General features: G+C 39.3%; 1 protein-coding gene across 1 annotated transcript in view; it reads right to left on the reverse strand.

Moving 5' to 3' along the window:
- EBF2 (EBF transcription factor 2) overlaps positions 1 to 25,989 on the reverse strand; it is a 204,326-nt gene that overhangs the window by 7,953 nt on the left and 170,384 nt on the right. Inside the window, exons 11-15 of the mRNA XM_005562876.5 lie at positions 13,364 to 13,452; positions 11,636 to 11,701; positions 11,376 to 11,553; positions 8,615 to 8,800; positions 969 to 1,136 (exon numbers count right to left, since the gene is read on the reverse strand). Coding sequence (XP_005562933.1) covers positions 969 to 1,136; positions 8,615 to 8,800; positions 11,376 to 11,553; positions 11,636 to 11,701; positions 13,364 to 13,452 — 687 coding nt within the window. The remainder of the gene's footprint in view (positions 1 to 968; positions 1,137 to 8,614; positions 8,801 to 11,375; positions 11,554 to 11,635; positions 11,702 to 13,363; positions 13,453 to 25,989) is intronic.

Consider the following 25,989-nt stretch of genomic DNA (forward strand, 5'->3'; position numbering starts at 1 on the left):
GCCCCCAATCCATGATGAGATGATTTGATTTTCATATATTCATCACATTTGTGTTATATCATGCCATATTATATTTTAGAACATTGCTCAAAAATGGGTTTGATGGATGGATAATTTTTGTTCTTAGAAACGGTATGTCTTTTCTTTCTATTCTCCACAACCGCCTAATCAGGCACCTGCTATCAATTTGACTTGCATGTAACCAGAATTCTCGGAACTTGTTGGTTGCTCCTGCTGGCTCCTGTCCATGTGTGCCAAGAGGCCGTGATGGCAAGCGGATTAGGTAAGCAGAAAGCACCACGTGGTATCCCATGGGGTGACTGGGCATTTTCTGAGAGGTAGCAGAATGGCCCTGTGGACAGCATAGGGCTGGGAAGTCCAGACACTCCTCAATTGTATGTATGGCTCTACCATGGTTAATTCCATTGCCTGCAGAGTTTGCTGATGTCTGTTTTCCCCGATCTTGCTTTTTAAAAAACTTTTATTATTTTTTGAGATGGAGTGAGTTTTGCTCTTGTTGCCCAGGCTGGAGTGCAATGGCGTGATCTCGGCTCACTGCAACCTCCACCTCCCCGGTTCAAGTGATTCTCCTGCCTCAGCCTCTCAAGTAGCTAGGATTACAGGCACCCACAACCACACCCAGCTAATTTTTGTATTTTAAGTAGACACAGGGTTTTACCATGTTGGCCAGGCTGGTCTCAAACTCCTGACCTCCAAGTGATCCGCCTGCTTTAGCCTCCCAAAGTGCTGGGATTACAGGCATGAGCCACCATGCTTGGCTCCATCTTGCTTTTAGATGGAGCGCTTGCCTGACTGTATAAGCCATTTATATCCCATGATGAGAACAGCAAAGCATCTCTTTGCAGGTAAACAGCTTGAGCTATACAACGATGTCCTGTTTGCTCTTACTTTGCCAACCCTGTGGTACATTGTGTCATGTATAACCCCAAAATAGAACCCTCGCTTACCTCTGAATCCATTTCCATTGCCGCTGGAGCAGGCAGGTGAAGGGGAGCCTTGGGGCCTGATGACAGGGGCAAAGGCACTCTTCTGTTTGACAGCAGGAAAAACTGAAGAGGAAAATGGGAGGATGGAGGATGTGCTGGAAGACCCGACGGTGGGACTTGATGACATGACTGGAAAGCAAATGCACAATCCTCGTTTAGAAATTAAGATCTTCCTTCAGTTCACATATTTGGCACACCTTTATTGAGAAATTGTTAGTTTCCTGGCATTGTTCCAGATTGCAGGGATTGAAAAAAAAAAAAAAAGTTGAATGTGACAACATTGCCACCCTGTCCAGTGGGAGGAACAGACACATAAAACAACTAATATGGTAATGATGCTATTAGAGGAAGGTACCCAATGCTTGGGAGAGTCGGGAAGGCAGCTTCAGGAAGTGATGTTGGAACAGGTCTTCATTCACAAGCAGCAGCTTGGCAAGAGAGAAGACTGAGGCCAAACATGCCTGAAAAATCATCAAATCTACCCAGCAATGGAAATCACTTTTACACCCTACAAAAAAAGTCCTATTTGGGAGCTATGTGCTTCCCCGGTAACTCCTAAGGCTCCAGAGGTTTGGTCTGTAGAGTTAACATCTTCTCTGAGAGTGCCATCTCTATGGGCCACGTGCTCATTAAATGTAAAAGTTTATTAACATTCAGAAAATTGTCTCCCTCTCCCGTACTTTCAGTGCTCTTGGGAAATATAGCTGCAAGTTGGCCTCCCCTGACATAATGTTTAGGAAAAAACACCATTATTAGTGGTATTAACATTAAAATGACTTAAGGGAAGACTAAAGCCAAGTGTTGTAATTTCTAAGAAAAATAAAAGCAATTTACACGATGAAGTACCCCACCTCTTCATGTCAGATACTCCACCAAGTTACATCATGCAAGATGATAATTTTACCTTCTATGTTCAACTTAAGAAAGGGGTAAACTAGAGCACACAAGGGCAAAACTCTTAAATATAGCACCTGATAGTTTTAGGCACTTGTGTTAGTATAATTCCCAGATTCTGAACTGTCCAAGTCACATGACTTGATAAAAGTATTGTTGGAGCCTAATGACCAAGCCCAGCAGTGCTATTTCTTGCTTTGTGTTTTCAATGTACCAATTGTCCTTCAAAGTAAATTTGAAAGTGAGGACATGGGCGAGACTTATGACTGAACAACTAAGTACAAGGTGAATTGAAGGTCAAATGTTCTGATGTCCATGGACGACTCCACCCTCATTTCCCCTCCCTCCCTATAAAAATATATTTTGGGCCGAGTCCACCCAATTGCCTGTATAAACACTTAAATAGCACAAGTCCCATATGATGTCTTTTATCGCTGAACTGAAATCCAAAGACTTCAAAAGGAGAGCTTTCCCTAAAAACTTCTTATCCTTAAAGTAGTCTTGATTTAAGGAGCTATGCATCTGAGTACATCTGTCTTTCCTCAAATATGAATTAAAAGAAAAAAAAATTGGAAAGGAGAACAAAGTTCTGGAAGAATCTCATGTAATACTTGAATATGTAAATGAATAAAAACACTGTTGGGTTAATTAATTCACATAAGAAGATAGGACACAGGGTTAAGCATGAGGAGTGGGTCTTATTCGTGGTTCTGAGCAAAATCTCTTCTAGCCTTGGGTTTGGCATTAGTGAAATAGAAAAACAAAAGACAAAAAAGTCCACAAGCAAAAAATCCCCAACTTTTCATTTTCTCTAAGGTACAGAATTAGGGGCCAAAGAAAAGCTGGGACTTAGGGGGCCCGTATTCTACCACGGTCCCCCAAATGGTGTCTACAGCAGCAGAACCTCCTCTCAGACATCATCATTGAAGAGGTTTGTATAATGTGAATTAGGCATTCACACATACCCCATTCCATTTATATTCAGCAAGTGACTCACTAGTACAGATAATTATTTTCTAATAACAGATTTCAATGGAAAGTAGAGCCCATTAGATCAAAAATGGTTCCCTTGCAGTGGCAGCGGAAACACCTCAAGCTTTACTAAGTGACGTGGAGGAATTGTTGCAGAGTTGAGTAAGCACATGTCCGTTTTAAATAGTTCTTACAATTTTGTAAAAATGCCAAAATGCATTCAAATGAATTTAAAATTCAGTGCAACTATAATAAAAATACTGAAAGGAATTTTAATTTGTGCATTTCAGCAAACACAATTACTATGTTTATCTGTTTCAAAAAACAATAACGCTGTAAAAGACAGGAAGTTTTGTTTAAAAATTTTTTTTAAGTAGTAAGAGGCACTTATCTTCATCAGTGAAATCAGCATTGTACTAGCACAGAAATAGGCAGACAAATCTTTACAGCAAAACAGAGTTCAGAAACAGACCTGGGTATAGACGGGAATTAATAAAGGTGACATTTCATATTAGTAGGAAAATAAATGCATAGAAAAATACACTAACCATTTGAACACTAAGTTTAGAGTACTTTCTCCTGTTGAACACCAAAATAAATCTAAGTAGATTAAAGAGTTATTTTTAAAAGCAAAATTGTAACAGTGCTAGTGAAGCTATTAGGATGGTTAGAAGTTTACAAGATAGATTTGCCGCATAATGAAAAACTTCTGCAACAAACACAAAAAGGCAAATGACGGATTAAGAAAAATATTTGCAATACTTATTTAGATATGCTTATATCCTCAATAGCTCATAAGTTTTCCTAATTGGAAAAAGAAAAACGCCCCAAGAGAAAAATAAGCAAGGGACACAAAAAAAGAAAATCAGGAATAAAAATGACCAAGAGAGACTCATATAGAAACAATCAAACTGATTCGTAATAAAATGCTAATTAAAACGGTAACAAGATCTTATTTTCCACTTACTAAATAGAAAAAGAAAAAATTAACAGGGCGGGGAAACATATAATATTCTTTCTTTTCTGAGAGAAGAATTAACCTCTCTGGAGGGTCTTTGGCAATATATATCAAAGTATTTTAAAATGTGCACATCCTTTGACCCACTAATTTAATCTCTAGAAATTAATCCCAAGGAGATAGTCATGACTGTGCCAAAAATAATAGGTCCAAGGGCATTTTTATAATAATGAAAAATTGGAAAATAACTTAAGTGTCCTGCAGTAGGGTACATTGTATTTAGTATACAATAGAATGCTATGCCAATATTAAAACTAGTGCTGTAGAATATTTAATCCCATGGAAATATACACCCCTTCAGATGAAAAAAACAAATTGCATAACACATATTAAGCCCCCTTTAATTTTTAGAAATGCAAATAGCAGCAACAGTCTAGAAGGACGTGATATACACCCAAAATTTTAGCAATGGTATCTCTGGCTGATGGGATTATGAATATCCTTAAATGTAGTGCTTTCACTTGTCCATATCGTCAAAATTTTCTACAACAAACTTGTGTTACTTTTAATACATGGTAGGAGAAACCAGTAAAGGTTATTACATTTTAAAAAGGGAAAATCTCGATTTCTTTGGGAAGAAATAAATAATACAATCCTTAGCAATAGACATATTAGCATTTACAAATAATTTTAACTTTTCTCTTTCATTTAAGGCTGTACTGCCTATAAACAAAGTTGTCTGTTACTCTAATAACAACCCCACCTATTAAAAAAAAAAAAAAAAGCAAGAGATGAATAAATCCTCACATTCCTGGGAAACACCTGATGATTGTAGTCAACTTTTAAAAGCAAACACCACTCCTCATATCTCTGTTCCCTATTCTTACGATCTGGGTCTGCATCACTGAAGGATTTTATGGCGCCCAGCTTCATATCTGTGACTTTGGTAATTTTACTGCTTTCCTTCCACCCTCTCTTTCATTGATCTTATGGCAGAATCTCATTAGTTGTGCATCAGAGCAGACACTGCAATTTTCAAAATGTATCTATCCATGACTGGAAGACTATCCTTTAAAAATTAACAATGGTTCCCTCCGCGTAGACACAGAATGTGCCATTTTTCTTTCTTCCTTTTTACCTATACGTGCTTTTCAAGTTGTCTGTAATGAGAATACTATTATTTTAATAGGCTTTTGTTTTTCTTTTCTGAAGAAGTAGAAATATATCAGAATTCAAAGAGGTTGTTCTTATGGTGGGAGTATGCGTTCTTTTAAAAACTATTTTTATACGTTCTACATTTTCTGTAGTAATCATTTAATATTTTACAATAGAGAATGTCTTAATATTTGTTTTTGAAACTATAAAACAATTGAACCCCGGAGCATGGTCTAAGGCTCTGAACATAATGTAGGAATCTATGAGGACAGGTTGGATTCCTGCCTGTATGGATTCTGTCCCAAACTCTGCATAGGCTTGGTGGCTATTCTGCTTTGGAAGAAGTGGTCCCTATGGGTGTTACAGGCTTGTTAAATAGACAATCTTTTGGGACTGCAGAGAGAACCATTTTAGGAAAGTTGATTGCATGTACTTCCAATTGAGAATTTCTCTGGACATCTATCTCTCTATGGATAGGGGCCAAAGTAAAGACAAGTACGTCTGGCCCAGAAATCTCTGTGAACATGGGGAGTTAAGGAAAAACCACTTTTCTTTGTAAAAGGATTGATTGGCTTGCATAGTCTCAGCTGGAACTCACCGGGCACATATCCTCCTTTGCATTGAGCCATTGCATTTTTTGGAGCTAAGGGGTCTGTCAGCATTTCATTATAACCCCCTTTTGTCAGGGGTTTAGAATTCAGCCATAAAAACTTGCACTGAGCTGGAACTTGGCACACTGCTACTGCCAGGAAGTGAAGTTTGTATGTAAAATTGAAAAAACATCTGTTTGGCCATTTTTGAAGTAGTGTGAGAGCAAAAACAGTAAAGATGCAGGTTTCTGATACTCTGCATTGGCTGTCATGCAAGTTAAATGTGACCAAGAAGCTTGGCTCTATTTCTATCTTAGAGTCTCTGGCAAATATTTGCTCCATGGCATGGCCCAGCCACATCAGATGCATTTTTAAAAAATCATAGAATTGTGTTTTCAGACACAAGCAACTGAATTGACAAAATGTTTTCCCCGGGGCTTTTCTTTTTTTTGTATTTCCCAGAGAAGTAAAGACTTGGCGGGCTAGAAATACAGGTCAGGTGCTATTGTAATGAACTCCACTGGGTAGTCAGTCTTTGTGGAGTAGGGGAATTTGATTGTAATGAATGCACTGTTTGGAATTTCATTCCTAGCCTGCAACTCATTCAGACCCTCCCTCCAAAAGTGAAGGTGCAAACCATCACACCAGATTCAATAGGTGCAGGGAGGAGGTCTTCTCCAGTCTCTCCTTCTCTCTCCCAGCTGGGCACGTTGCCTTCCTCTTTTCCCTGATCTGTGTCTACCATCTCATTTTAATGGGTACTTTGAAGATTTGGGGTGTTACTAGTTTTCTGGTGGCAGTGGGTTTGGGTGATCATGAAAGAACAGAAGGAAATCGTTCTGGTGGGAGTGGGAAGGGTTTCTCTCTACCAAATGAATTATTTAGGAAAAAATATTAAGCAATTAACACCTAACTGTGCATTTTCATTCCTCTTTTTTTTTCTCTTTCTTCTCCATCCTCTTCACTACCACACTACATACTGTATTATAAAACTGATCATTTTTTATGTACAAAAACAAGTATGAGTCAACCTTATTCATACCTACATAAATTATGACTGAATGATGTGAAATTGCCACTTCTATAAATCAAAAATGGTCAAATAGAGGGAATTTCATATGGTTTAACCTAATATTACACTATAAATACATTAAATAATTCTTACATTATTAATTTTAAAATGTGGTATTCTGAGTGTGATGATATATTCTAGTCCCCTCTTTACTACTTACTATGAACTTTCAAGTCATTTAATAATTCTTCATCTCTTACAAGGGATAATGATAAAAATGATAGTATCCATGTCACAAGGTTGTTGTAAGGCTCTGACTGGACTCTAGATGTCAACATGCTTTTTAAGCGGTAAAGCGGAATGTAATTGTTAATTCATCTTATTATTGTCACTGTTATAACATTGTTTACACAATGGATCGCTTGCCACTGCATTATTTGTAGGGGTTGTTAAAGATGTGATCTCTTTACCACACCAGACACCTTCTCCAGGAGAAAGCAAGGGAGAGACCTCTCCAACATCTCAGGAACAGAAATTGCCACCTTTCTTCTGAGCTACTTTAAAAAATAACGTGTGGACATAAAATCTTACAACAAATAGTGTTTCTCTCTTTGCTTTAGCCTCTTGTAAACTCAGAACGAAGTAAACAGACCAAATGGTATTCATGCTGGCCCTGGCATTTTCTAATTTGCTGAACCATATTTGTTTATTTTAGCTCGGTTTCTTGTTAGAGCCTGTTTTATACTTTCATACTACCTATTTGACTGCAATAATTCCCCCAAACACTTTTTGGACCAAGATAAGGTAGAAACAAATCAAGCAATCATTTATTTCTCCAGACTAACTGTTATCTAATGAACTTGGGCCACCTGACAAGACACAACATAGAACTCGTGTCTTTGCAGTAACAAGATTTTCATCATACTAGGAGAACTGACCTCTACTACCGTTAGCTGCTTGGTACTATGTCTTTGTCTTGCCGTGTAGTGTAGAGTGTATGCATCGAACTGATAATCCAGAAATAGCTCATAGGTGTGTCTCCCCAGGGAACCAAAAGTCCAAAGACTGTGAAAGGCAGTTTCTGTGACATGTCAATGTGACGTGGCTATGTGCTGCCCTTGACATGTCCTTGCTCTTGGCACAAGGGAACCACATGGGGTAAAAAGAGGGCAAGGTGCAGAGAATTGCAACAAGACCCAGCATTTCAAGAACACTCTACTCAATCACTTCAGCCTCTCCATGTCATCTTGTCCCCTGGCCTAAAGTATTCCCTAGGTAGGTTTGAAAAGTGCACTCCCTCAGGCTCCTGGGACCATTGTGTAACTTCCCGGCATACCTCCCAAAGCAACCCAAATGGGGTTTTCACAACTTCCCAGAGCAGGGACTTTGCTGCTAGACCACAGATTAAGACGAAGAAGTTCTGTCTCAATATATCACATGATTGCACGCAGTCAACTTCCACCTCTCTGGAGGTACTGAAGGGAGGGGAAAACCAGGTTGCAAAGTCAAAAAGAAGCATGGTGCGATATACAAAATAACTCAAAGTCATCAGGACTATGCCTAAATTATTACCCTGCTCTATTCTAGCTATGTGATCTTGATTAAGTCAGAAAACTGCAGCAAAGCCAACTTCCTTGTCTATAACATGAAGATAAAAGTTCTTATCAGGAAGTTCTTATGGGGATTAAATATTACATCTGAAAGTGCCTAAGAGTACACATATTGTTAACAGAAATGGAATCTTAATTCCTTGCTCCCACTTAACACAGGCCACACATGCTCTTTCTCTATAAAAAGGGAATTGTTTCAATCCTTTTCTTTCCCCAAAAGGCCTTGAGTAACCACGTGAGCCAAAGTCCAGCTAAGGGAAAAGAACCAAAGACAGGAAGGACGCTTAATCAGGAAACTAGGCTGCTCCCCGACGACTTAGGAAGATTTACAAATGCAACTTTCTCCCAAAAGGCTGAATAGTAAAACCCAGAGACCAAAAAGCATGGAGAGCCGGAGGTATAGAGAGGTCACTTACTTCCATAAGGAGAGCCGGTGGGTGAGCCATTTAGAAATCCTGGTGATCCTGGAACACCCAGGTTGGCCATGGGGACGTTGCTGTAACCATTCATACTGTTGCTGGAGGTACTGTAATTAGACTGTTGAGGCGTGGAGCTGGAAGAGTATCCCCGTGGAGAGATGCTGCTTGTGTTGCGGATGTACCCTTGGCAACAAAGAAAAATTCCAGGTAAATCAACAGGCGTGCACGGTCAGGCCACATGTGGCTAGCACAGGTCTGCGTTGGCCCCAGGCTATAGAATGCCACCAGGTGCCCTGGGCAGTTGTGGGAAGTGTGCAGTCCATCTTCAGTTTTTGTTTGGTTGGTTTGGGGTTTTTTTTGTTTGTTTGTTTTTGAGATAGAGTCTTACTCTGTCACCCAGACTGGAGTACAGTAGTGCGATCTCAGCTCACTGCAACCTCTACTGCCCAGATTCAAGTGATTCTCCTGCCTCAGCCTCCTGAGTAGCTGGGATTACAGGCAACCTCCCATCGCGCCCAGCTAATTTTTGTATTTTTAGTAGAGACAGGGTTTCACCATGTTGGCCAAGCTGCTCTTGAACTCCTGACCTCATGATCCACCTGCCTTGGCCTCCCAAAGTGCTGGGATTACAGGTGTGAGCCAGTGTGCCCAGCCCATCTTCAGCCTTTTATACCTTCCTCTCTCTTCCCCATCTATGCAAGGCCATGCCCTTGCTACTCCCCTTCATTCAAACCTGCACTCAGCACCTCCAGCTCACACCAAGGAGCAAATGGCTAATGGCAGTGTGGAGTTCCCTCTCCCAAAATAATACTTCGTATGACACTGGAGTCCAATGAGATATGATTGGTGTCACTGAGAAAAGCATTCTGTGGTCAAGTTAGGCTGGGTAGATGTTATGCACTGTAGCCATTTCTTGATGATTCATATACAGAAGGCCTAGAGAATAAACAAACTGGTTTAACTTTGCTAGCTTAAGTGTTTACCAAATTTAACATGCCATAGCATCTTTTGGTGAGGCCTGGAGGGGAAAGGTATCTTAACCTGTCTGGGGCCACTTGTATTGTATGGAACACAGTTTTAGAAATGTTAGTTCAAAGTTGTTGCCATGCCCTAGGTGCAAGTGGGGGTCAATTTCATTCAAAAAGTGTTGATGAGTTCCCCTAAAATGTGCTATTCTTTGACCTAGGACTTTGGGGCATCAGCAGTGAGTGTGGGGGACCCAGCCTATGCCTGGAACAGGGGAAGGAGTGAGAAACCACAGCTCAGAAACGTCTCATGTGTCCTGGAATAAACCACTTTGGATTACTGTCTCTCAAACTACTTAGGAAACAATCCAAATTTGTTACCAAATGAAAAACAATTTGACATTTGGTCTATGGGCCTCATGTCTACAAAAACAAAAGTAATAATATGCCCTGTCTTTTTTTTTTTTTTTTTTTTTTTTGAGACAGGCTCTCACTCTGTTGCCCTGGGTGGAGTGCAGTGGCAGTCATGGCTCACCACAGCTTCAACTTCCTGGACTCAATCTATCCTCCCACCTCAGCCTCCCAAATAGCAGGGACTACAGGTGAGCACTACCACACCTGCCTAATTTTTGTATTTTTTGTAGACACAGGGTTTCACCATGCTGCCCAGGCTAGTCTCAAACTCCTGAGCTCAAGCAATCTGCCCATCTCAGCCTCCTAAACTGCTGGGATTAGAAGTGTGAGCCACCACGCCCGGCTCACCTACTCTTTTGTAAGAACTCACCCTGGGCAAAAAAATGAGGAATTCTCTTCCAATAAATAAAATTAGAAAAAAAAAAACTCTCCCAATGTTAAGGACCTCATTAGGAACGTTTACTCCTTTTAAAAATGATTTGTGACAGATTCCGACTTAGCACTTTAATAATCAATCTCAATGCAAAGATCTTTGCATGGTCTGCTTTACATGTAAAAGCACAGTTGTCTTTATATTTGTTTGTTGTTATATATAGGAGATCATACAAAATAGAAGTTACCAAATAAAACCAAGCCATTCACTCTTGGCTACCAGGAAGAGAAATTTGGGTATCATAAATGATAATGGCAATAATCAGCTTCTTTCCAGTATTCAATCTGATCATCACAATAACAGAAGCATAAATTTCTTTTCAATTAATACCTGTAAACCTATTTTCTATAAGCCCAAACCTTTCCAAATTGATAATACTCAATCCCTTTTTTTTTTTTTTTTTTTGAGACAGGGTCTCGCTCTGTTGCCCAGGCTGGAGTGCACTGTCACACTGCACATGTACTCACATGCAGCCTCGGCTCATGTGCAGTGTGCCAGCTCACCCCACTACTCACTGCAGCCTCGACTTCCCAGGCTCACGTGATCCTCCCACATAGCTGGGACTACATCTGCCCAGCACACCTGACTATTTTTTATAGAGATGGGTTTTCATTATGTTGCCCAGGCTGGTCTCAAACTCCAGGGCTCGAGCAATCTACCTGCCTCAGCCTCCCAAAGTGCAGGGATTACAGATGTGAGCCACTACACCCGGTAGTAATACTCAATCTTCTCCTTAAATATTTCCAGACATTCTACCTGGTACCTAAGAAGCTCAAACTCTAATAATGTACCATCTATAATCTTGAAATAACGCAATCTATGATTGTATTGCCTATCTGTGGACACACTCTGTTGGACCATTATGACTCAACCTCTACCTCCATCTACTCCAGTAGAACTTTTAAAATTAGACATATTTGGATTTTGACTATAAGAAAGGTGGTACCTTGATTATTTCCTTGTGTCGACTCTGAGATGCTGACCCCAAGCTGGCTGCCATAGGAGTTGATTCCCATCATGCCACTGTGTGCTGGGGAGCTGGAGAGGGCTGGAAGCTGGCTGGGATTCCTGGGGACGCTGTAGAGGGCTTCAGCAATGTCTGCGGCTCGCTTCAAAATGATGTCCTACAAAACGGCAGGTTAATGTGAGCATTCTATCCAGCATAAAGTGCAAAACTCACGAAAAGGTAGGATGTGAGTATCTCACCTGGTTATTGTGTGGTGTGCCATAAAGAGCTTCCACTAGATCTGCAGCTCTTTTCAACAGCATTTCCTGGAAAACAAGTGAGGGTGGGGTATTGTCAAAGACAAAATCCAAAATGGCAAACAAAAGAAAATTATAGGCAAAAATGAGAAATCCACACATCCCTCCCAAAATGTAAGTAATTAGTCAAGAGGTCCTATATTTGGTTTGACAAGTAAAATACAATTATACATATAAATCTCTCTATAAATACCTATCTATCTGAAATTTGCCTCTATAAAATGGCTCTATAAATGATTGTGTTACCAAAACAAAAACCAACCCAATTGAGAGTGAAGTTGATTAAAATTAATAACGTCGTGGAAGTTCTACTAAATGCTACTTTCAGCCCATTCTGTTTTAAAAATCTGGGTCTCTAATTAACCAAATATTCTTAAAATGATTGATGGATTTGAGTTTAGCTCGTTGCCAAGGAGTTGTCCAGAGTACTGAAATGATCTTGGCAATGCCTTCTGCAAAATTTTATTCTAATAAAGATGAATTCTTTCAATAATATTTCCCCCTGTACATTTTAACCAGAGAGAATTAGTAATCACAAATCCCTTTCCTCTCATTTTGCCTTTTCCACCTCCTGTTTTTTACAGCCTTTTAAATTGCTATTAACCTACTTTCCAGATATCATCTAATTTAATGGTGGGGCTAGGGATTTTTCCAGGAGGAAAATAAAGGTGTGATGTAGAAGCAACTGTGGTGCTTAAATTTTATTCACAGTATGGAAAAGAGAACACGGCATTTTATAATTTGTATGTTTAAAGTGCAAATATAAATGTGAAAATTTAATAGTTTCTCATCAGCTAAATGACAACTAATAAATTGATGTACTTTTTAAATAAAGCCAACAACATGGGCCAAATTCATAAAGTAATTTTCATAAGGAAGTTCACTTGAAGGTGATGTATTTCATAGTAATTTTATACAGAAGCAATTTTCTCCTCATTAGATACCTACGTACATAGTAGGCCCTCAATGATTAATACTGATTGGGGATTAATGGGTCCCTGAAATTATGGGTAAATAGAAACATTTAAATACAAAGGAGTGGAAGCTAATACTTTTTTTTTTTTTTTTTTTTTAAATGAGGTGGAGTCTCACTCTGTCGCCCAGGCTGGAGTGCAGTGGCGCCATCTCGGCTCACTGCAAGCTCCGCCTCCCGGGTTCACGCCGTTCTTCTGCCTCAGCCTCCCGAGTAGCTGGAACTACAGGCACCCGCCACCACGCCCGGCTAGTTTTTTTGTATTTTTAGTAGAGATGGGGTTTCACCGTGTTAGCCAGGATGGTCTCGATATCCTGACCTCGTGATCCGCCCGCCTCAGCCTCCCAAAGTGCTGGGATTACAGGCGTGAGCCACCGTGCCCGGCTGCCAAAGCTTATATTTTTAACCAATTATGCAGATATTTATTTTCAGAAAGTTGGCAATGTTTTTAAAACTGAATACTCCTGTTGTGTATCTATTTTATCGGCCCAAATGTTCAGATTTCATATTTCCTCAGAGATAAATACGACCGTAATATATTTCAGAGTTAGCAGATATTTTATGTGCATCTTGTATCTAAAGCTTAGCTAAATTTCAAGGCCTAATTAATTTTAATGGGATGTAAATGCCTGCATTTGTCTAAGTTTGCTGAAATTCTACACAAATGGCTTCACATGTCCATTTCCAAAGCACATTACCTTAGCTAATCTCTCAGGATCTCCAGGGTGCCTAGGGATGACCTTCTGCAGTCTCTGGAAGCCATAGTCTATGGTGGGTTCATTTAATGCTGAAAGAGAAAAAATCCTCTCTCTGAGTTTGTATCCTGGCCATGAAGCAAACCTTCTAATTAATTCTTCCACAGGTAATAAGAAGGTTCTGGATGCATAATGGATGTAATCAGGGTTTTTGCTATCAACATTGGTTAATTCACATGTAAATTTGGAATTTATAGTACTTTTATATTTTTCTATTAGAATAACATTTCAAAATTTCAGATTACAATTATCATTTCTGCTTTAAGTGTACGTAAACTTCTCTGCTCCCTATAAAATTAAAAATGGCACAAGCAACCATATCTCAATTTCTTATGAAGATAATAAACTACTTTTATATTATTTTCCTTTCTTTCCTTTGTCTCTTTCCTAAGTAGGACTGTATTGACTATTCTTCTAAATATCTTCTAAATATTCTTCTAAATATTTTTCTTAACCAGTCTCTTATTTACATTTATACATATATAAACCTTCTATGAGCTTATTCTCATAAAACCTGTTTTATGCATAATATGCTTCCACAGTTTTCAATTCTATTTAATTACACCCACATCTGGTAAATGTCAGCCACTCCACGCCACCCCACCCCACCCCATGAATACTGCAAATTTTATTTCACCACTATGTTCCCATTAAGACAGGGCCTGGCACACAGTAGGCACTTAGTGTCAGTAATTATAAAACGAGTGAATGAATTAATGAATGGCATACTTTAGCATTTCCACTACTCTAGAGTTTTCACGTGCTGCTTTTATTCTTTCTCCTTCTTCTTCCCTTTCATTTATTTTTAAAAAGTTTCTTGTTTAAATGTCATGGTTTTAAAATTAATGCATGATTAAAGAAAAAGATACAAAGAATAACATAATAATCACCTGCATTGCTGTTATCATCAATAAACACAGTAATGTGTATTTCCTCTTTAATCTTGTTTTTTCATATATATTTTATATATATGTTGCTATTATTCTATGAAAACAATGCCTTTTTTTAAAAAAAACTATTAAAACATTAAATATAGAAGTAAAAAATTACCGTAAACCCACTTAAGAGATGAGCTGGATTAACATTTTTTGCTTACATAACCTACTTTTCATCCACTTAACAATATATCGTAAACTTTCCCCGGGACGATTAACTATTCTTTTATAACATTATTTTAAATTCCTGCATATTTTTCTATGACATGCTCTATAATTTATTTAAATGGCTTCCTAATATTGGGCAATTAATGTGATCCTAATTTCTCACTATTATAAATATCAGAGCAATAATTATCCTTTGTGCATAACTTTCATTATTTCAATTGGAAAATTCCAAGAATTAGAATTACTGGACCAAAAATTATGATTTATATTTCAGGCCTTTCAGACATTCAGTCAAATCACTCCTCAGAAGAGTGCATGAGTTTATTCTCCCTCCAGCAATGCGTGTGCTCATTTTAACTTACATTTTTTTACTCACCAGTGAGGCTGAAGAATTTTTTCATATATTTGCTGATGTTAATTTCTTCTTTTATAAACTGCATGTTAATACTTTCTGCACTCTTCTTTCACTTGTAAAAATACTTTATATGTTGAGATTTTTCATACTGTGGCATCATGTTGCAATATCACATCCCAATTTGTCCTTAAGTATTTTATGTATAGAAAGACCACCTCTACTCCAAGAACTGGTAGGTACACACAAACGCGCACACACACACACAAATGTATATGTACACACATATGTATACATATATGAATGCTTAAATTGTTTAACTTATCTGGATTTTACTTTGTCATGTAATGTTAAGAATTTACCTTTGCCACAACTTAACTATTTCACAATTTATTGAACGGTTTCTATACATATATTCTGTTTTATTGATCTATTCTGGGTAAAAAATCACACTATTGTGGTTGTAATACATATTTAATATTTGATAGTGTAAGTGTCCTTCCACAAATACACAGTCTTTAAAAACTACATTTTCTCAACTATTCTGTTTTGTTTGTTTGTTTTGAGACAGAGTCTCACTCTGTCACCCAGGCTGGAGTGCAATGGTGCAATCTCGGCTCACAGCAACCTCTGCCTGCTGAGTTCAAGCGATTCTCCTGCCTCAGCCTCTTGAAGAGCTGGGATTACAGGCATGTGCCACCATGCCCAGCTAATTTTTTTTTTTTTTTTTTTTTTTTTTGCATTTTTAGTAGAGGCAGGGTTTCACCATGTTGATCAGGCTGGTCCTGAACTCCTGACCTCGTGATGCGCCCGCCTCAGCCTCAGAAAATGCTGGGATTGCAGATGTGAGCCACCACACCTGGCCTTCTCAATTATTCTTATCCATTTATTCTTTCCAGATTAACCTTAGGGAAATTTCCAAAACAATTTCAGTTGCATTAAACCTACAGCTAGAGAGAAAACAGATGGCTTTGCAATAGCAACACTCCACCTTCTTTAGATCCCTCAGTAAACTGTGTACTGCTCATCGTGTAGGTGCTAAGTTTTTTCTTTACCATTTTAATTTTTTTGCTATGTATTCCATTTTGTTTTTACTGTGAATATGGCTGTTCATTAATCATACTGTCCAAGAGTTTTATTAGAGTCTAGAAACACTTTTATGTTTTATACATTTGTGCAGGAAGTCCATGGCATAGAGATGAAGACAATCAGCTTTAGAGTTGAGTAGATCTAGCATCTGAATTCCAGCTCCACAATGTATGTGAGCAGGTTAAAATCCATATTATGGGTTGGCTGTCAAAATCAAAACCATTTCTATAATGTCCCCAGCGTGGTGCTTGGCATATAAAATATCTTTTTTTTTTTCTTTTGAGACAGGTTTTCACCCTGTTGCCCAGGCTGGTCTCGAACTCCTGGGCTCAAGCAATAGTCCGCCTTGGCCTCCCAAAGTGCTGGGATTACAGACGTGAGCCACTGCGCCTGGCCTATAAAAGATCTTAACCAAAGGTAACTGTTGTTTTGTAGCCCAAACCTCTGACAGATATCACTTTTTTTTCTATTGCTTCTCTTAGGCCTGTACATTCATATCATCTACTTACAGTGATCATTTTGTCTCCTTTTGATAGATGTATTAATCCCATTTAGTTCTCTTAATCCTGTTCTTGTGTTGGCTAAAACTTCCCAAACAATGCCCCAAAATGAGGATAAAGTTGGATATTCTTGTTTTTCCCTGAATGGGAGTGACATATTTTACTAGCAAATGCGGTGTTGGCTATTTGAGATAGATATTATTTATCATGGTTCAATAAGGGTTATCAGGACTTCTTGGAGTTTTAGAAAATCACAATCACATGAATTTTCTCCTTTGGCCAAGTTTATATATATATAAGAGATATATATATAAAATATATAAGACATATATAATATATGACATATAATATATATGACATATATAATATATATATAAGACATACAGATATAGAATTTTTATTTTTCTGAGATGAAATCTTGCTCTGTTGCCCAGGCTGGAGTGCAATGGCATGATCTCAGCTCACTGCAACCTCCGCCTCCCAGGTTCAAGCTATTCTTCTGTCTCAGCCTTTCTAGTAGCTAGGATTACAGGCACGCAGCACCATGCCTGGCTAATTTTTGTATTTTTAGTAGAGATGGGGTTTCACCATATTGGCCAGGCTTGTCACGAACCCCTGACCTCAAGTGATCCACCCATCATGGCCTCCCAAAGTGCTAGGATTACAGACATGAGCTACCATGCCTGGCCTATATTTTATATTTTCTAATATTTCAAAATTAAACATTAATTCATGGATGTAATGTATCATTTTCTTGGTATATATCTAAATTCAGATATAACCATTAATACCAGATTCAGCCATTAATACCAGATTAATATTTCCTTAACACAACTGGCACAAGGATTAAATCAATTAAGTTAATAAGAACAGTGCCTGGCACTTGGTGAGCAAGCAGGTGTCAGTTATTGTCCATATTAATAACTAGGATTGTGTGTATGGCTCTGTCCAACTTATGATTTTTATTTTATACCGGTTTTGAAAACTATATTGAGAAGTTTTCTATATTTTATCCTATGCTCTATAAATCTTACATAGCATGGATAGCAGCTCTTTGCTAAACACTTGAAAGAACCATAGTAACATTGCTCATTACTAAGGTCACCAATAGCATTTTAGCCAAACCAACAGGAACTTTTCCATTCTTATCTTAACCTCGAGTTAACATTTGACATCACTCATATTCTCTACTTCTAGAAACCTCCCACCCACTGGCTTCCTGAACTCACACTGCCCAACTTCCTTCCTACCTCTTTGGCCATGTCAGACTACTTTGCGGACTGTTCTTTCTCTGCCTGTCTTGTAAATGATGCTCCTCAAGATGGTTGCCAGGCAGCCTTCAGCTTAGCTGCACGTTCTCCTGGGCAACTTCATCAGTTCCCCATGATTTCCACATGCAGTTACATGCTAATCGTCATAAATCTTGATCTCTAGACTAGATACCTGGCCTGAGATGCAGCTTTAAATATCCAGCTGTTGGCTAGAAAATTCCACTCAGATGTTCCATAGATTCCTTTCACCCAAGATACCCAAGCTCATGAGATTCTCTGAATTGCACCATCATCCAAATGACTGACTGCCAATCAGAAACCTCGAATTCATTGTTTCTCAATATCATTGTATTTTTTCTGGAAAAAAATCATCCATTTCATCAAGATTGTAAATGTTTTAGCATAGAATCTATATTGTATTTGTTTAAAATTTCTAACCTATCTAGAGTTCCCCTCCCCCTCCGCCCACTGAAATGTATACAAATATATGTAGACGTTTAAATTATTTAACCTATCTGGATTTTATTTCATTGTGTAACATTAGGTACTTACCTTTGCCACAACTTACTGTATTTCACAATTTTGTTGTAATTTTCTGATTAGTCCCATTTATAATTTTGACTTCGTTTAGTTCCAGGAAGAGTATCTTAAAATTTCTAGGTAATTGAGTACTAAACTGTTAAATGCTTATTGTAGTCAACTGCCCTGGATTAAAAAAGGTATCCTGCACAGTCTCTGCCTTTTGGAATTTATTGAGTTTTGAATTAATACATATTAGTTTTGTCTGCATTTCATGGGCAATGCTTTAATGTCTTATTTCATCTATCTTTTTGATCACATTATTTAACATGTCCATTTTTGCTACTATAAATTTGTCTTCCCACATTCTCATTTCTAATAGTTATATATATACACACACACATATACACACATACACTTTTCTAGTGATTTGAGAGATAGACACACTTTGTTGTTGTTGTTGTTGTTGTTGTTGTTGTTGTTTTTGAGACAGGGACACAAAGTCCAGCCACTCAGGCTGGAGTGCAGTGGCATGATCATGGCTCACAGCAACCTCCACCTCCTGGGCTCTAGCAATCCTCCTGCCTCAGCCTCCTGACTAACTAGGGCTACAGACATGCACCACATGCCTAATTTTTGTATTTTTGGTAGAGATGGGTTTTCACCATGTTGCCCAGGCTGATCCTGAACTCCTGAGCTCAAGCAATCTGCCCACCTTAGCCTCCCAAATTGCTGGGACTATAGGCGTGAGCCACTGCTCCTGGTCTGTACATGCTATTTTAATTTACAGAAGTATCTTTAGACTTCTCTGAAAATATTTTATTTTTCCTAATTATTTGAGGTGTTGAGTCGCTCCATATATAAGGAGTTTTGCTTGCCTTCAATCTTCCCACCTCTTTCTCTCCACTTGTACATTTTTGTTGGCAGTTTATCATTTCAAGCTGATTTACTATTCTTAGATTTTCTATGATCTATATTTTTAGAAACTAATTTTCATGTTTCCACTAAGTCTCATCACCATATTAACAATAATTTTTTAGACACTCTATATTTAACTGCTTTCTCGGCCAACCACCAATACTGCCATAGCACAACTTTTCCCATCTTGATTCTTCATTGATTCAATTCTCCTGCAGTCAGGTGCTATCAATAAGAATAAGAGTTAAATGCTGTCTGGGCCATTGAAATAAGGGAGTATCTTTTTTTTTTTTCACACATAAATGGCAGCTGCTCTGGATATAGAATAGTTAAGTATACTCTCCCATTCAAGATCAACTTTCTGCTTATGCTACTGGTTCTCGCTCCTCAAGGTGGAGACAGGAGAGCCTCAGGGTGATTGTTGGGGTCTTCCATCACTTCCTTGCCCTGTTGCCCTTTCCCAAGGGGGAATGAGGAGGCCAGCTGGAGTTCACATGTCCACCAGTACGATCCTGTGTGCACATACCAGCACAACAGTGCAAAATTTCTGGCATATTAATGACTTTAGCCTAGCTTCATGCATTATTACCAGATTTCCTTTATTTTTATGTTTTCTTGAAAGTATCTCTGATATATTCTGGGAGTGGGGACCGATTAAACACTTGCACTCACAAGGTCATCTTACCTAGAAACCCATGTAAGAATAGTCGTATGTTTAAGCAGAATCATTCCATAAATGTTTTGCTTCCACTTAGCATTATAATGTCAGCAATTTGGGCAGACTTTTTCTTTAATGTGATTTTTAGTGGTGGTAATATGCAATAGTGAAAATCATTATTACCACCATTGGGATGTACTGAAGCCTTTCTATGTTAAGGGTACTCTGCTAAGCCTTTTAGGCACATCAGCTCATTCGATTCTGATTGCAATCCTATGATGTGGGTTTTATCCCCATTTTCAATGCAGTCCCAAGTGGTAAAGGTGGGATCTGTATCTTGCTTCTCTAACTCCAAAGCCTGTGCTCTTAACTTTTCCTGCTGCAGAACCAGAGACGATGATCCTTGCATCCCGCTCTGGGCATCCTCCTCAGCTTCAAGAGCCACAGATTCAAGAGCATGAATGAAGCCCAGCCTGTGTTGCCTGACTTCATCACTGAGACCAGAAGGAGACCCCATGCGGTATCGACCAGCAAACACAAACAGCTGCCCGGTGCTGCAGGACAAACAGACTTGATGATGAAATTCTCAAAATTCATTGTTGCCTATTTTTTTTTTTTTTTTTTTTTTAGAAATATGCACCATTTTGCTAGCCAAAGTGCAGATTTTCTTAGAGAAAATAGGAAAATTATTGATATGGGTACACTCACAACGTGCTGAATGCAAACTAAACAGATACCCCATAAGGCAGAAAATCTAACCCCTCCCTGTCTCCATTTCTGTCTGTGTCCCTTTCCATCTGCGTGGCTGTCCCCCGCCCTGGCAAGTGCCCTGCCTCTCCCAAGAGCACTGTGGGGGTCCAGCCAGGGACCCCCAACACCACCGTCCTTATCCCTTGGTCCTCCCTACTGCTCGCAGATGAATTTTCTGGAGCTGGGCTCTAATCAGTGCACAGAGGTGGGACAGAGATGAATTTTTTAAAAAATATAATTTATCACACATTTGCACCCATTGTTCTCCCAACCAGATTGCAGACCACCAGGATACAGGGTCATGTCTGATTTCTTTTGCCTGCCCTCCCTTCCCCAGCTCCCAAATTAGACACGGCAGAGTATCTTGACCACACTGGGTTGGCAATTCATGTTTTACACTGAATAAGTAGATAAGGCATGATTGTCTATTTTTATGTTGTTTTTTGGCAGGTCCCTGCCAGACTTCATAGGCACAAGCTATGGGATACATCTCGTGTGCATCAAAATGAGAGAGAGGACAGTAAAGCACAGTTGTCTACACAGACAGGGAAAATCACACTCACACATACACACACACAGAATTTCATTTAACCAAGTGCACATTGGAAGTAGAAAGCATGAAGTTGAAAGTACTCCAGCTCTGTTTAGCCAACAGTAAACCATAAGAGGGACCTCAGCCTTTAACACATGGCCGGGTTTGACAACTCTTTGGTTCCAGACTGACTTTCCCAACTGACCAGTTGCTTTTGCGTCTTTTAGGTTCAGCTTCACCTTGAATCCCAACTTCCTCCCTCCCCCTTGCTACTTCCCTGGGCGTTCTCTGGCTTTTCAGCCCTGGTGTGAGCCAAGCAAAGCTCAATTAACTAATGAGGTGCCCAAGACCAGCACCAAGACAGTCTCCAAGGGCCAACCAGGCCATTAACTGCCATCATCAGTGTAAATTTACAACCTCGCCTACCACATGGAGTGCGGGGATGCTGTGAAGTTCTGCCAACCCTTTGGCTGACAGGGATACAGAGAAGTGCTGGCAAGGCAAAAACAGAGTAAATTAAAAATATGCTTCAATCTATAGGCTCTATTTATCTATGTCTTTCTTTGGTAATATAACATTAAGGTAAAAGGTCATAGCCCCACTGAAATATAATTTATATTTACCTTTTATTAAATAATTATGGCATGGCATGAAGTTAAATATTACAGAAGCTAATCAAGAGGGAATTCAAGGGAGAAAACTCAGACATGAGAATTTCGTCTTTGCTATACATAGAATGTCTTAATCCTCCACTGGGAGTCATTCGGGTTTGCTTAAGGAGTTTAATAATACACATTTCAACTGCCACAGAATCTAAATCCCATTTGGATCAGCCTTAAAAAACTTTCATCAATACCTTGAGATTTCATAATATTTCTCTTGAGAGCCTGGATCTCATGTGCCATTTCTCATTTTGATTGCAGGTATAATATATCAGATTACTTACATATATCTTGGACCCAATAAATAGATATAAACTAGAAGCAATGTGTGAATGGTTTCTTTTTTTTTAAGTAAATAGTATTTAACTAAAAATATCTACTGGGAACCACTCTTTAAAAAAAAAAAAAAAGGCTGGCTGGTGCTCAATATTAATTTTCCCAAAGGATTAGTGAGATATAAAATTCTACATGGTTTTAATTTTCTTTCCTTAAGAGGAGGCACAGGGAGCAGATAATGCTTACCCCATCTTATACTTCTACTTCTGTTTCACAAAAATGAAGGGGACCCTTGGTTAGAACCCTGTTCAGCCCTTAACAATTATGGCCTTGACACTGCAGGCTGGAGGTCATTTATGCTCTTGACCAGCAAGGGTACTGATCGCAAAGATGGCAACATCAAGGCCTGGTCGCCTTTCTTTGCAAAAATGTGAGAGAGGATGACGATGGGTGAGGGAAGATCTGAGTTCTCAACTGGGCTGCCACTCTAGGGATGTTGGCGGATCACACCGCTGGCCTCAGTTGCAGCTTTACTCACCAGTGAGTCTTCCCTTGGATCCTAGGATTACCATGGAGTCTGCAGATGGTCATCAGGAGGCCAATAAAAGTAGAAATTCTAAGCCTAGCCATGTGTTTCTGCATCTGTGCATTATCTGCAGAAAGGGAGCTTCATTTCATCAGATGTTCACAGAGCCCATGGTCTCCTAACGGTGACAGCCCACAGAACTGGAGAATCCCTACAGTCCTAACTCTAAATTCCAACTTTCTTCAAGAATAAGGAAAACCACTGAAAGGTTTTCTTTGCACGGTAAGAAACAAAGCAAAAAAACCCCAAAAACAAAAAACCTTAAATCTATATAATGTGACTGCCATATAAACACAAGACCAAAAGACAGACATTGACTGGCAATGGAAGAGAAAACATGCTTTAACAATACCTGCCATGTGGCTTTGGCCAAGGAGAGTTACTCTCTGTTGACAGCATAGGAAGGCATGAAATGATCTGGCTTTGGGAGGAATTTAGATAAACACAGACGAGCTCCTGCCCTCATGCCACTTTAGGACGTCTCTGTCCTCTTTCCTTACATAGTACTTTGTTCCCACATGTTCATTCCCATAAAGTCTGTCTTCCATGTGCTAGGATTTGGGTTCCCTTCTCTCTCCCTCATCCTTCTTCCAATTTCCTTGTCCAATCATCTCCCTTCTGCCCTATTCCTCATGCAAAGGCTACATTAAACTTGCACTTAAATGCTCCTAAGTTTTTCATTGCATATGATGATGTGATGGGATAAAGCTCATCCTAGCTTGGGAGCTGCCTTAGTTCCTGACACTAACAAATGACGCCACCTTTATTGGGTCACTTGGCCAGGTGAGGCTTTGGTTTATTTATCTGTGAAGACAAACGATTGGGGTAAATGGCATCTAAGACCCCTTTCAAGCTCTTACATTTTATGATTCTAAGGCTATCACTGATTTGGAGCAGCAGTTTTCTTCTCTGAGGAGTGCAGGGTAGAGCTGAAGTCAAGAGTTGTTGAATTAAGTTGTCTTTAACCTTGGCTACATTGAACTCTCTTCCCACATCCATTTGTTTCAATGTAGCAAAAGTTCAGTGTCACCAATTTAAAAACAAAAAGGAACAGAGATAATATAGGAACACATTATTAAGAGGTGGTACCTGCCTTTGTGGACACAGGAACAAGAATACGAGGAGAGAACCAACAGTGCACAAGCGAAAGATTAGACTGAAGCCTCTGATATTTAATTTTAAATGAAATATTAATTTAATATTTAATTACACTTTGGTTTCCAGAAAAACTGCAGCAGCAAGACAGATTATTTGAAGAAGGGAATAATATACATGGTTAAGGAGACAACTGTAAAAATTAAAGATAAATTTCAAGGGTAAATCTAAATGCCACAACGGAGCAGTTATAAATACGTTCTTGCTCTCTGTAATGTGTATTTAGAATATTACAGCCGAGTGCACCAGTCCATTAAGGGGCTGGGATGTCTCTAGTGAAACAACAGCCCCCTATTCTGGGGCTAACAACAGAGACGTCATTCCTCAGACTCAGCTGAATGATGTATCTGAATTTCACAAGAGGTGGGAGTGGAGACAACTTCAGTAAAAGTGTAGGCTACCAGGGGGGCTATTGACTCAACCTGTCTCCAGCTTGAACAGGGAATAGTTGTACTCGGGCCAGTTTCTGATGTCTGAATTGGGTATTTTTAACTAAAAATCAGATTCATTTCTTCAATGGGATTTTTTTTTCCAGGATAATGCTATACGGGGAAAAAAAATGCGAAGTGGATGAGCTATTAACATTTGAAATCCAGTTTGCACATCTGTGCAGCACAGCTTTATGAAGGCAGGCACCACAATTCGCACAGAGCCTCCGGGAGGAGGCTGTTTGGGGTATGATTTGGGGGTATGTGGAAAAACCTCGGTCTCTCATTTTTCCTCCCAGCTGCTGCCTGTTCTTGCCTTAATCCTGTTGAACACTTTCCCCCAAATAACGAACAGGAAAAAAAAATTGTTTTTTGCTAAAGTAGAAGATAAGTAGTATTCTGGGAGAGGGGGTTAGTTAGCATGAATTCTCTGGTTTCTTGGTGCATTTCAATTAGCAGGTCGTCTATGTAGACCTCTAAGTTCTCCTGCACACCTCTTATCAAGCACCTACTCTGCATGTACCTGGGCCAGCTGGGGCATGGTCAATCTCTTCTGCTCCTTTTGTCCACCTTTTACTATTTATTTATTTATTTATTTCTTACAAGAACTCCTGGGTTCTTTTTAAAAAATTATTTATTTATTTATTTAAGAAACAAGGTTTCCCTCTGTTGCCCAGGCTGGAGTACAGTGATGCAGTCATAGCTCACTGCAGCCTCGATCTCCTGGCCTCACGCATTTCTCCCACCTTAGGCTCCCAAGAGCTGGGACTATAGGCCCCACACCCCACCAGCCTGGCTATTTTTTTTTTTTTTTTTTTTTCTAGAGATGGGATCTTCCCTGGGTTTGTCTCAAACTCCTGGCCTCAAGTGATCCTCTGGCCTCAGCCTCCCAAAGTACTGGAATTTCAGGTATTGAAAGGCTTCCACCCTTTAATACCTGCTTCCTTGTGACCCCCTGCCTCTCACCTGCAAAATCCATGTTCTTGGGCTGCCTTGGCCTTCTCTGTCTCCTGCAAAAACCTGATTTCTAATCTAGATCAAGATATTCAAGGCACGATGTGGTAGGTCTTTCAAGAAGAATCCACATTTTCTGAAAGACACACAAAGAAGCCCAGCACTGGTGCAACAACAATGAGGGAGGACGCTGCCCAGAGCTTCCCAGAGCTGCATGTATCCTCCCACCAGATGCTTACAACAGTGAATTGTGCTTGTGCTTCTACATTTATATACATAGATACCTTTACATATGTATATAATTTTATCTTTCTAATGGGGTAAGTATATCCCCATTTTTAGGTTAGAAAAATGGCACAAAGAATAGTTGTTTTTCCTGAAAGTTGGAATACAAATTCCTGCCTCTTCACTCTGTCATCGGCTCTCTTCTATACAACAGCCTGCCCCGGCGCCAAGTTCTCTCAAGCTTAATAAAAATGTGGAGTTCATATTTCTTGGCCTCCTGCAACTTCAGTTATTTGTAGAGAGAATAATTTCTATGACTTCTAAAGAATTCAAGGCACTTCACAGTCTCTGAGTCTAGCACATCATACTGACTGGAGCCTCCCCTTCATGACTCCTGCTTTTTGAGTTTTCTAGAAAGTTCCACCTAAGAGCAGGCATTACTATTGTGTTTACGGTGAAAGGACCCAGTCTCATAAGAACGTTCCCATGGGCAGAGTGCTTATAAGCCAAAACGTCTCTGCAACAGCCTCATAAGCAGAACTTAGGTCTCACAAACTCATTTCTTTAAAATACACATTCCCTAAATTAGTT

This window comes from Macaca fascicularis, chromosome 8 (genome assembly GCF_037993035.2).
Source record: "Macaca fascicularis isolate 582-1 chromosome 8, T2T-MFA8v1.1".
In the NCBI taxonomy this organism is placed as follows: Eukaryota; Metazoa; Chordata; class Mammalia; order Primates; family Cercopithecidae; genus Macaca; species Macaca fascicularis.